Source organism: Hypanus sabinus, chromosome 4, assembly GCF_030144855.1.
Source record: "Hypanus sabinus isolate sHypSab1 chromosome 4, sHypSab1.hap1, whole genome shotgun sequence".
Classification (NCBI taxonomy): Eukaryota; Metazoa; Chordata; class Chondrichthyes; order Myliobatiformes; family Dasyatidae; genus Hypanus; species Hypanus sabinus.
Genome location: NC_082709.1, coordinates 139,667,353 through 139,679,694, shown reverse-complemented (window position 1 = coordinate 139,679,694; position 12,342 = coordinate 139,667,353). Strand labels below are relative to the sequence as shown.

General features: G+C 44.0%; 1 protein-coding gene across 1 annotated transcript; it reads right to left on the bottom strand.

Moving 5' to 3' along the window:
• Positions 1-4,803: 4,803 nt before the first annotated feature.
• Positions 4,804-11,751, bottom strand: LOC132393221 (endogenous retrovirus group 3 member 1 Env polyprotein-like). The gene is made up of 2 exons (XM_059968205.1): positions 11,063-11,751; positions 4,804-7,312 (listed from the first exon to the last, which is right to left on the bottom strand). Exon 2 carries the CDS (start codon positions 6,804-6,806, stop codon positions 5,814-5,816), a length of 993 nt encoding a protein of 330 aa, XP_059824188.1. The 5' UTR covers positions 6,807-7,312; positions 11,063-11,751; the 3' UTR covers positions 4,804-5,813.
• Between the last annotated feature and the right edge of the window lie 591 nt (positions 11,752-12,342).

The window sequence follows — 12,342 nt, the reverse complement described above, 5'->3', positions numbered from 1 at the left end:
ACATTTATTGTGAGGGTGATGGTCTGAACTAATGATCAAAGTCACACTTGAACTACCCCTCATGTTCCACTGGTGGAGCAGCTGACCACATTTCACTCAACATGTCTTCAGGACACATTAGGGTTAATTTACCCATGGGATTATTTGGATTATTTGTCAGGTCAAAGTAGGTCTGTGCGTCATCTTCCAAGAAGTGCACCAAGAGACAACAACCTTCATGTGTGCTTCTGTTTAAACAATCTCTCAAATTTAAACCCTATGAATTAATGACATCAAAAGAACGACAATACCTAACCATTGGGCTCCTAGTCCAAGCAGTAAAAACCCACAGGTCACTTGGCTAACTGAAGAAGTATTCTTAACTTTAGGAGGACAGATACTGGTTGAAGAAATCTGTAAAGAGATGGCAACTGAAACTTAAATGCAAAAGAATGAAGTGATGACATTTTCATAAGGAGAATAAGGAGAAGTAAGATTATAAAAGAGCTACAATTTGTAAGTAGTTTCAGGAATTGTATGACCTGACACATGTATCCATGAAGGAGACTGAGTGTAGTATGTGGATTCTGGGGCTTCATAAATAGAGATAGAGTGTACAAAAACAAGGAGGTTAAGATAAACTTTGAGATATGCATCTAGTTCTGGTTTCTGCACTTGAAGAAGAATGTGAAGGTCTTGGAGAGGATACAGTGAAGATTCGATAAATTACGTAGTTCCAGGGAGAAGTTGTGATTGTTATCCTTCAGGACTGGGGTGTTCCATTTAATGAGACTAGACAGCATGGAAGGTGAGAAACTGTTTCTATTGATGGTATCAGATCTAAAGTGATTGACAAAAGTGAACCAAATCTGACATGAAGGAGTATGTTTTTTTACACAGCAAGTGGTTAGCATTTGGAATGCACTGCCTAATAGTCTACTGGAGGCAGAATTAAACCTGGTTTGCAAAAGGGAATTGGATTAATGCTTGAAAAAAAAGTAATTGTAATGCTAAAGAGAAAGAACATATGAGTGGGAACTAGCCAAATTGCTCTTGCAGATTTAGGTGAATGATCTTCTCATTCATACAGATGATTCTATTATTCTAGGAAAATTACATCTTCTTTGTAATTTTTCAGGTTTAGAGATGGTCTACAACAGTTATTTACTGTTAAAATTTCACTTTCTAATTGTACTGGTCATATTTTTGACTGCACTGTTCACTTTTCATTTACTAGTATTTTCACTGTCTGAATAATTAGCCTAAATTCATGCCAAACCGGCGCTCTTTGTGATCACCTTTCAAAAAGGACCAGAAGCATACACCCTGAAAGCAAACACTGAGAGTAATTTCTGGGTTTCGGCATGTGCTCGTTGTCATTTTAACTGAGAGTTGACAGTCTTCGCATTAACAGTACAACAAAATTCAGACTGCTAGTGCAATTATTTAAAAAGGAATAAGCATATTACATATAAATATTTTCTTTTGTTCATCATTAATATTTCTCACTTTGTTCAGTGACTGATAAACTAGAAATGCATTTCAACACCCTGGCTAAAGGTTTTATCTAAAATATCAGACAAGATGTCATGTTGCACAAGAAAACAAATTTACTATAATAATGTCAGCACCTATTACTCTGGCACAGAATTTGCTTCTTTTCTTTGTATTTTGACAGCAATTTCTTCATTTTCTCCTTCAGACAGGCTGACAGAATACTATGCCTTGTGAATTTCCAATCATACCAGTGTGCCGAGGATGCTACCGTCCCTATTAATACTCAGTTTCCTTTCTCCACCCCTCCCCTATTATTTGCTTCTTCTTCACTCCGCTTTCCCAACAATAGTGATTTCTCTCTATGATACTTCTCCATGGACACCAGCTGTTCTAATTAATCTCAACTAACCTATGAGGGTTTATGTGCAGACATACATAATGCATCTCAATAGACAATAAATGATCGCATCCATGCCCTTATGCAACCCCAAACAAAAGCACATTTCAAAAGTAAGAACTGAATAATAGCCATCAGACAGGAAAACATTTCAGAAAGGCATTGGGCTAAACTTTACTGCTACATCATCAGCTGAAATCAGCTAACTCAGAGAGCAAGTCTGTTTATGAAAATATATTTGCACACGTATTGATTTTCTTGTTTAATTACATGCATCACAATAAGTAAAGGCTAGATTTTACAATGAGGTTAATGATGCTTGCTATTATTAATCCTTAACTGATACAGAAAACTCTGGCCTCAGGCAGATGCAGGGTTAAATACCACTATCCAAAGGTTCTATCCCAGTTGTGCTACTCCTGGATTAACATTGCAAAAATGACATTTTGCCATCCGCCGAGCTATCGAACTATATAAGAGGCTTTGGAATTGATGTATTTACATTGAGGTTACATTGTAGTCACCTCTGAATTGTTTTCTCTAATTCAAAATTCTTTTAAAGTACACTCTAAAAAAATATTGATTGTTAGTTGCTGCAAATCATCATTCTAACACAACCACTAAAAGTTTGAAATCATAATGCTTCATGTAGTAATTAAACTTTTCTTTTTTCTGTCTCTAGCCAACCTTTATTTTCCATGCTTTACTGTTCTTACCGGATCTGATTTAATATTGAGCCCAGCACAAATATGTAGGTTAAGAGGTTAGAAAAGATAATGAAAATATAAAAACGTTTAAAATGAGAGGAACATGGACTATCAATTGTTTTACCAAAATTAGAGAAGGGAATATCAGTGATTTGGTTGGACCATCTCCGTACACATCAAAGAAGTTATGGAAATAAAAGCAGTGGTACAATTTCCTTTAAAGAAAAGCTATTTGAAAAGGGAATAATCCAACAGGTTGGTGTGCAGCTTGTGATTTTTTCTGTATTCTTATATTTAAAAAGGCAGATGGACAAGTCCAGAGAACTAAAGAACAATTTATTTAACATTAGCAGCTGGAATGCTAATGGTGTCCTTCCTTGAAAATGAAACTGAAAAACATCAGAACCGGAAAAGGTAATGAAGAGTAGACAGCGTGGATTTCAAAAGAAGAGGTCATGCTTGGCCAGTCTTATGATTTTTTATGAAGCAGCAACATAAAGCAGGCAAAGGAAAAAAAACAAGCAATGCACTAGGTTTAGATTTTCAGAAGGCCTTTGATAGATTCAACCTAAGGTTTGAGCATGTGGGGTCAAAACACTAGTGCAAAAATAGATTATTTTTTAAAAAGCTAGCTTCAAACCAAACAAGAAGTCCATGATTAATTAGAGCTGCTTTGGCAGATAAAAGTTGCCTCATGGACTGGTTGCCATTGGCATAAATAATCTATACTTGGGAATTAGAAGAATGGCTTCAAATGATACCATACTGTGGAAATTTATGAGAGACTTCACAAACCTGCAGAATGTGCTTTAAACAGCAAAACAAGATTCAATAGATAATAGGAAGTTGATGAATTTTAGCAGGAAGTCCAAGAGTCCTTGGAGAATAAGTGTCCAAACAGGGTGAAAAATCAAATAGCTATCAATACACATATCACCAACCCATGAATTAGATTTATATAATTATAATTAAAAATGTGACTCTTCCCTCACTACCATTCAGGGCCCCAAACAGTCCTTCCAGGTGAAGTGACACTTCACCCGTGAGTCCGTTGGGGTTATGTACTGTGTTCAGTGATCATGGTATGGCTTCCCGTATGTAGTCTGGGAGACTACTTCACCAAGCATCTATGCTCCATCCGCCAGAACAAGCAGACATCATCAAGTTCGCTGATGACACGACCATGGTGGGTCAGCATACAGAGAGGAGGTGCATCAGCTAACAGACTGGTGCAGAGCCAACAAACTGTCTCTGAATGTGAACAAACCAAAGAGATGGTTGTTGACTTCAGGAGAGCACGGAGTGATCACTCTCCACTGAACATTAATGGCTCCTCTGTTGAGACTGTTAAAAGCACCAAATTTCTTGGTGTTCACCTGATGGAGAATCTCAACTGGTCCCTCAACACCAGCTCCATAGCCAAGAAAGCCCAGCAGCGTCTCTACTTTCTGCGAAGGCTGAGAAAAGTCCAACTCCCACCCCCATCCTCACCACATTCTACAGAGGATGTATCAAGAGCATCCTGAGCAGCTGCATCACTCCCTGGTTCGGGAATTGCACCATCTCAGATTGCAAGACTCTGCAGCGGACAGTGAGGTCAGCTGTGAAGATCATCGAGGTCTCTCTTCCCGCCATTACAGACATTTACACCACACTCTGCATCCGCAAAGCTAACAGCATGGTGAAGGACCCCACGCACCCCTCATACAAACTCTTCTCCTTCCAGCCACCTGGCAAAAGGTACCGAAGCATTCGGGCCCTCACCACCAGACTGTGCAACAGTTTCTTCCCCCAAGCCATCAGACTCCTCAATACCCAGAATCTAGACTGACATCTACATCATTTATTATTATATTGAAATTTGTCCTTGACTGTGCCTATTGTGTTATTTATTAATCATTTTATTAATTAATTAATTATTGTACTGCCCTGTTTTGTGCACTTTATGTAATCCTGTATAGGTCTGTAGTCTAATGTAGTTTTTGTGTTGTTTTACATAGTCTAGTGTAGCCTTGAGTTGTCTCACATAGTCTTTGTGTTGTTTCATGCAGCACCATGGTCCTGGAGGAAGGTTGTTTTGTTTTTACTGTGTACTGTACCAGCAGTTTATGGTCGAAAAGACAATAAAAAAGTGACTTGACTTGACTTGATCTCCCAGTGGCCACCCATTTTAATTCCACTTCACATTCCCATTCCAACATGTCCATCCATGGCCTCTGTCAGAAACACACTGAGTCTCAGCAATTTGCAGAACGGTAAACTTTATTTTTCGAGTCTGCAGAGTCGGACCCAACCAGCTCCTGCTAGATTGAGTGCCGAATTACACTTTGCACAGTTTTTTTATACCCTACTTGTTTACGACTTTGTGAGTTGCACCCATGTGAGGTGCAGACATTCTTCCTTAATCTCATTACAAAATTACAAATGTGATTACCCTTTGGCCCACTTATCAGCCTCAGCGCATTAACACCGTTATTGTTCAACCGTTAAGCATGTCTTCCCGTTACCCGTATCACTTCTTTAATCAGCAAGCTATTGTTTCATCCTGATTTTGCAAATTGGTTTATACGTTGCCCTGCAAGTTGCTTTGCACGTTCTTTCTGTGTCAGCACATTCTAAATGGACTCCTTAAGAATCATTTCTCTCAATCCACCCTTTTTCTTTTTAGAATGTGCTATCAGTTGGGCTTTTGCCACGGGTTTACATAGGCTTCTTCCTCTAGCTCTATTTCCCTTTGTAGGAGTACCTGAACAGGATCAGCTGGGGCCCCTGGTTGCATGACTTGTCTTGCCACCCGAGCTACTAGCTCCCGCAAGCAGGGGATCAGACATGGTAGCAGAAGGAGGACCATCAATCCCCCTCCTATAACCCCTAAAGCGGTTCGCCACCAGCCTCCTTTCAACCATCCGTCCAGCCAGTCCCAATACCCCAGCGGCTTCCAGGTCTGTACCGGCACGTGGGCCAGTTTCCTTATTTTATCTGATATTTTTTTGAACCACCTTTCCGTTGTCATCTATCTTTAAGCAGCAGTTGGTTAGATTAAACTTTCCACATACTCCTCCTTCAGCCGCAAGCAAATAATCTAATGCCAAGCGGTTCTGATAAATAGCAGTGCGCATCTGATTTTGTTGCTTAGCTAGTAGTTCCAGGGCCAATGCAGTCTGATTTGTAATTACTTCTACCACCGCCTGTAGTCTGATTATTCGGTTTAGCATGTATATGGGCGTCCTATATCACCAAGACCCATCCTGAGCCCAGGTCGCTGGTCCATAATACTCAATAATCCGGGCGGGTGGCCAGCTATCTCCCCAGTCTCCAACCTGCAACTCTCGCCTACTTCTTCGTAGGGAATCAAATACCTTTACCCCCAATGCTTTGTCATCCTCCTCGGGCAACAGGAAGAATTCAGGCCGGATAATTCCCAGGAAACACACTCCCCCCCAGTTGGGCAACAGGCGTGTGTATGCCCTACCTCCGCAAATCCAAAACAATCCCTCTGGGGCAACACCCTGTCCTTTGTCCCAAACCTCGCTCACCCCGGGAATTCCGTGGTATGGGTCCGTTCCAGTACAATTCCATACTTCGGGGGTATTCCCGAGGGGCGTACAGTTTCCTTTTGGTTCTATGGTAATATACCATTTCGGTTCCTCTGGCCACCAGGTAATGTTTCCGCTCTGCTCTTTATACTTAATGCTCTGACAGGGGCTTTTTCCTACTTTTATTTCCCCGTCCCGCGCAACACATATTTGTCCTTCGGGGAGATTCGTTAGTTCCCACCCCTGCTTCCTTCTATCCTTAACCACCGTCCAGTTCCGCTGAATTAATTCCCATGTATTTAGGCTTTCACCCCGCCAAGGCCATTGTTCACTCATGTGTGGCCCTCCACAGACCCAACAGTTGCTAATATTTAGACTGCCTGCTACCCGAGTTGCCAGATCTATAAAGAGGTTTTCTTTTACGTCTGGTAGCGTAATCTCCCTTTCTATTTCTTGGTATATCGATGGGTCTGTGGAGACTGCAGCTTTTTGTCTGTGTTGAGTTTCCTCAGCTATTTTCTTTTTCTCATTCTGGATTATAGTTTCCTTAACTTTATCCACATAATCGTCTACCAATATCGAGGGAATATCCCCCTGTCCTCCCTTGTTAATGCATAGCCATTTATCCTTGGGAGGACAAGTGGTAACACTCCCATATACCCCTAATCCTTGGCCCCCAATCCCACACATATCCCTTATTTCTTACTTGATAATATCGCCTTCTGTTTTCCAGGCATTCCTCCTTTTTGTTGTAGTCATAACATTTCTCATTTACATGCGAGTGTGATACAAAGGACCCTGGAAAAACCGTCATGCCCACCCTTACCGTCGTCCTGCACTTATCACATCCCCCTTCAGCGCTTCTCAACAATAGCAGTATATACATTACAGTCCCAAAGTTCATTCTGTCCGTCTTTTGAGCTTTAGCACCATCGGGTCTTCTCCCTGGACGCAAGTCCATTCTGCACCTTCTTCGGGCTTTACGGGTCCCTTGATTCTCGCGGCGTGGGTCCACCCTTTTTCTTTTGTCCTTACTGCGGCTTCGGTGGTCAGTAGCACCTGGAATGGGCCTTCCCACTGCGGCTGTAACTTCTCTGGCTTCCAAGTCTTAATCAGGACCCAGTCACCGGGCTGAGTTCGGTGGAGTGCGAAGTCCAGAGGTGGGGTTTGTGCGAGTAACCCCTTCCTGCGCAATTCTGCAAAAGAACGAGACAGTGCCTGTAAATAGTCCCTTACAAAGACATCTCACCCTTGCAGGGAAGGATAGCCCTCCACCTTGTTCCAATATGGAAGGCCAAACAACATTTCATAAGGGGATACTCCTATATCTTTTTGAGGAGCCGTGCGGATTCTTAGTAGGGCCAGGGGTAGACACTTGGTCCAGGGTAGCTTGGTTTCCATCATTAGTTTTGTCAATTGCGTCTTCAAAGTACTGTTCATCCTCTCAACTCTTCCTGAGCTCTGAGGGTGCCAGGGGGTGTGCAGCTTCCACTGGATTCCTAAGGCGTCACAGATTAGCTGGTGTGTTTTTGAGGCAAAGTGTGTTCCCCTATCTGAATCAATAGACCCCATTATTCCATATCTCGGGACTATATTTTCTAATAGGATCCGTGCCACTGTAGGGGCGTCCGCTTTAGTGGTTGGGACTGCTTCCACCCACCGAGTGAAGTGATCCACAATTACTAACAGGTACTTCCATCTCTGAACTTGTGGTAGTTCCGTAAAGTCTATTTGGATCCGATGGAACGGTCCGACGGCTAGTGTTTGTCCCCCCTTATGGGTGGCACGCATCATTTTCTTGTTTACCTTTTGGCAGGTGTAACAGCCCCACACCTCCTGTTGAGCTAGTGTGAATATCCCTTTACAAACATAGTCCCTTAGGATAGTGTCGCACATAGCTTGCACTCCCCAATGGCTTTGTTGGTGTAGTTGTTGCAGTATATGACGAGTTACTTCCTTATTCAGTACTTGCCGTCCGTCGGGGGTCTTCCACTCGCCTTCTGATGTTTGTCGGGCTCCCAGCTGGCTCATAGCGTCTATTTCTACTTGGGTGAAGACTGGTAGTTTGTTAAGCCCTTCCCTTATTGGTATCAGGGTTAGAAGTCGGACCATTTTTTCCATTGCTGCCCGTTTGGCTTCTTCATCTGCGAGCCGGTTTCCTATTGCTTCCGGGGCTGTTCCTCGTTGATATCCTGGAACGTGAACCACTGCAATTTCTTGAGGTAGTGTTAGAGCTTCCAGAGTCATGCTTATCATTTGTTCGTGAGCTAATTCCCTTCCCCTGGCTGTTATCAACCCCCGTTCTTTCCAAATCTTTCCGAAGGTGTGTACCACTCCATAGGCATACTTAGAATCGGTGTATATAGTGCCTATTTTGTTTCTTAACAGTTGCAGTCCCCTCTGCAAGGCATATAGTTCACAAGACTGGGCTGACCAATTACCCGGGAGCCGGCCGGACTCCACCGTTTCCCTAGTCCTCCCGTTTATAATAGCATATCCACTGTGTCGTACCCCATTGATGCATCTGGAGGAGCCGTCGATATATAGTTCCTCGCCTTCAATTAGGGGAACTTCTTGTAGATCTTCCCTACTTTTTGTCTGAAGGTCTGTTAGCTCCATGCAGTTATGCTCGGTTTCCTCCCCTGTTGATTCCCCGTATAAGAACTGTGCCGGGTTACAACTATTGTTCTTTTCAAAGCTTAAATCATCCCCGACCATCAGAATGGTTTCGTATTTCAGTATGCGAGAGTCCGTCAACCACCGCTGAGCTTTTTGGGCTAAGAGGGTGCTAACGGAGTGCGGGGTATACACCGTCATTCTTCCCCCAAAGGTTAATTTCCGTGCTTCTTCTACTAGTACGGCAGCTGCAGCTACGGCTTGTATGCACGTCGGCCATCCCCGGGATACCGGGTCTAACATTTTTGATAAAAAGGCCACAGGTTGCCGCTTTCCTCCTTTTTCTTGGGTTAGTACTCCTAACGCAGTTCCTTCATTGTTTGTTGCATACAGCTGAAAGGGCTTTTCCAGTGCTGGCAGTGTTAATACCGGGGCCCGAATTAGCTGCCCTTTTATTTTCCTGAACTTCTGTTCTTCTTCTTCGGTCCAGCTGATTATTCCCCGGTCTTCCTTTGCCAATTTGTCGTACATAAACTTCACCAGGGGGGTATAATTCTCTATCCAAATCCGGCAATAGCCCACTAAGCCCAGAAATTGTCTTATTTCCTTCTTTGTCCTGGGAAGCGGTATTTTAGTTATTCCCGCTATTCTTTCTGGGGTTATTTGGCGGTGCCCTTTACTGACTCTGTGTCCGAGATATGTTATTTCCTTCTCGACAAATTGCAGTTTCTTCTTGGACACCCGCAATCCTTTTTCTCCTAGGTAATTCAGGAGTCTTATAGTATCGTCTCGCACTACCTCCTCTGCTGGTCCCGATAGTAGTAGGTCATCGACATACTGTAATAGTTGGTTCTTTTCGGTACAATGGAATCCAGCCAATACTTGCTCCAGTACCTGTTCGAATAGGTTTGGGGACTCCGTGAACCCTTGGGGCAAGACGGTCCACCGGAGTTGCTTCTTCCGCCCAGTGAAGGGATTTTCCCATTCAAATGCGAACATATCTCGGCTACCTTCCTCCAACGGGCAACTCCAAAAGGCATCTTTTAGATCTATCACACTGAACCATTCATGTTCAGGAGGTATTTTGCTCATTAATGTATAGGGGTTAGGCACTACCGGGTATCGTGTTTGGACTACCGCATTTAAGCCTCTCAGATCTTGAACCATTCGATACGTGCCGTCGGGCTTTCGGACCGGTAGGATGGGGGTATTAAAGGGTGACATACATTCTTCCAGGAGTCCATCTGATACTAATGTCTCAATTACAGGTTGTAATCCCCTCCTCCCTTCCATGGCAATGGGATATTGCCGTCTTCTCTCTTCTGCTTGTTTGTCCCACTGTGGGTCGTTTACTGGAAATTTCCGGTCCCCCGGTAACTCATTCGGCTGTTCCCTTCCCCAAATTGATATTGCAGCTTGTCGTATCATTTGCCTCTCTTGTGCAGAAAATAGCGTTCCCATAATCGCATGCATTTCTTCCCAAGTTTTCATATCTTTCTTAAATCCTCGTACTTCGGTACTTGTCAGAGGGACGTTTACAAATCCTGTTCCTCCCCGTTCTCCTCCCATTGGAACCTCTCGAAGGGGACACAGCTGTACCTCTTCCTTTTTTAATTCGTCTTTCTTTTTCTTATCTGCTCCTGTCACACTCCTTGTTTCGATCCTTGCTTTTGCTTTTTCCCTAACATCCCTCTCCGGGTCTATTTCTTCTGTTCCTTCACTTTCTTCACGTCCTCCCTCTGCTCCCGCAAGGGGCGCAGAAGGCTGGACATAGGGAGGGGGTAAATGATCGAGTGGGTCCCACTTCCGCTCCCCTTTAATGCCCAATTTAAAACTCTTTGTTGTTACTCCTGGCCAGGGAGCCCAACAAAAAGCATAAGCAATTTCTTCCGGTTTTACATTTGGTTTTGAATTAACGTAAATGTTTAAGGCTTGTCGTACCCAATCCTCCTCAGACCCAAGCCGCGGCCACCAGACCGCAGGTTTTTCTATCGGCTGTTTCGACCAAATTAAACAGTACTGTATCATTTTTTTTCTTTTGTTTCCCTTTTAGTCTTCCACATCCCCAATTCTCAAACATTCTACCGAGAGGGCTATCAGGAGGAACCCCCGGGTATGGTCCCGGTCTTTCCGTTTCCTCTTTCTTTTTAGAGCCACCCCCTCCCATCTTATTCCGCTCTTACTTAATCCCGCACCCTTCTACTGCAACAGTAGGCACTTTACCCGGTGCGTCCCAAGGACTTTTATCAGGAGGACCCCCGGGTAGCGCTCCCGGTCTTCTCCGTCCTTACTTATTCCCGCACCCTTCTACTGCAACAGTAGGCACTTACCCGGTGCGTCCTGGGGACTTCCAGTACCAGGTACTGTCCCCTTCTCCCCGTTTACCGCTCTGCGCTGTCCGGATATCACTCGCTCAAGCCGCGTCGGAGCGACGAGCAAGGAGTCAGGGACCGCCAAACTCGGCGGGGTGCACCGTCTCCGATGTCCTTCCTCGTGTCCACCGCGGCCGGAGTGTGGATCCCGGACGAGCCCCCACGTTGTCAGAAACACACTGAGTCTCAGCAATTTGCAGAACGGTAAACTTTATTTTTCGAGTCTGCAGAGTCGGACCCAACCAGCTCCTGCTAGATTGAGTGCCGAATTACACTTTGCACAGTTTTTTTATATCCTACTTGTTTACGACTTTGTGAGTTGCACCCATGTGAGGTGCAGACATTCTTCCTTAATCTCATTACAAAATTACAAATGTGATTACCCTTTGGCCCACTTATCAGCCTCAGCGCATTAACACCGTTATTGTTCAACCGTTAAGCATGTCTTCCCGTTACCCGTATCGCTTCTTTAATCAGCAAGCTATTGTTTCATCCTGATTTTGCAAATTGGTTTATACGTTGCCCTGCAAGTTGCTTTGCACGTTCTTTCTGTGTCAGCACATTCTAAATGGACTCCTTAAGAACCGTCTTTAATTTAATCATTTCTCTCAGCCTCCCCTACTGTCACGATGAGGCCACACTCAGGTTGGAGGAACAACAGCTGATCTTCCATCTGGGTAGCCTCCAACCTAATGGCATGAACATCGATTTCTTGAACTTCTGGTAATGACCCCATGCCCTTCATTTCACTAATCCCCATCTCCTTTTCCCTCTCTCACATTATCTCTTTGCCTGTCCATTGCCTCCCTCTGGTGTTCCTCCACCTTTTCTTTCTTCCATAGCCTGCTGTCCTCTCCTATTACATTCCCCCTTGTCCAGCCCTGTATCTCTTTCACCCATAAACTTCACAGCTCTTTACTTCATCCCTCCTCTTCCTGGTTTCACCTATCAGCTTGTGTTTCTCTCCTCCCTCCCCCCATCTTTTAAATCTACTCCTCATCTTTTTTTCTACAGTTCTGCCGAAGGGCTTTGGCACAAAATGTCAACTGTACTCTTTCCCATAGATGCTGCCTGGCCTGATGAATTCCTCCAGCATTTTGTGCGTGGCGCTTGGACCCAGATCGAATTCCCATTGTTGTGTGTAAAGGGTTTATACATTCTCGCCGTGACCACGTGTGTTTCCTCTGGGTGTAGGTTAAATGGTATTGTAAATCATCCTATGATTAGACTAGGATTCA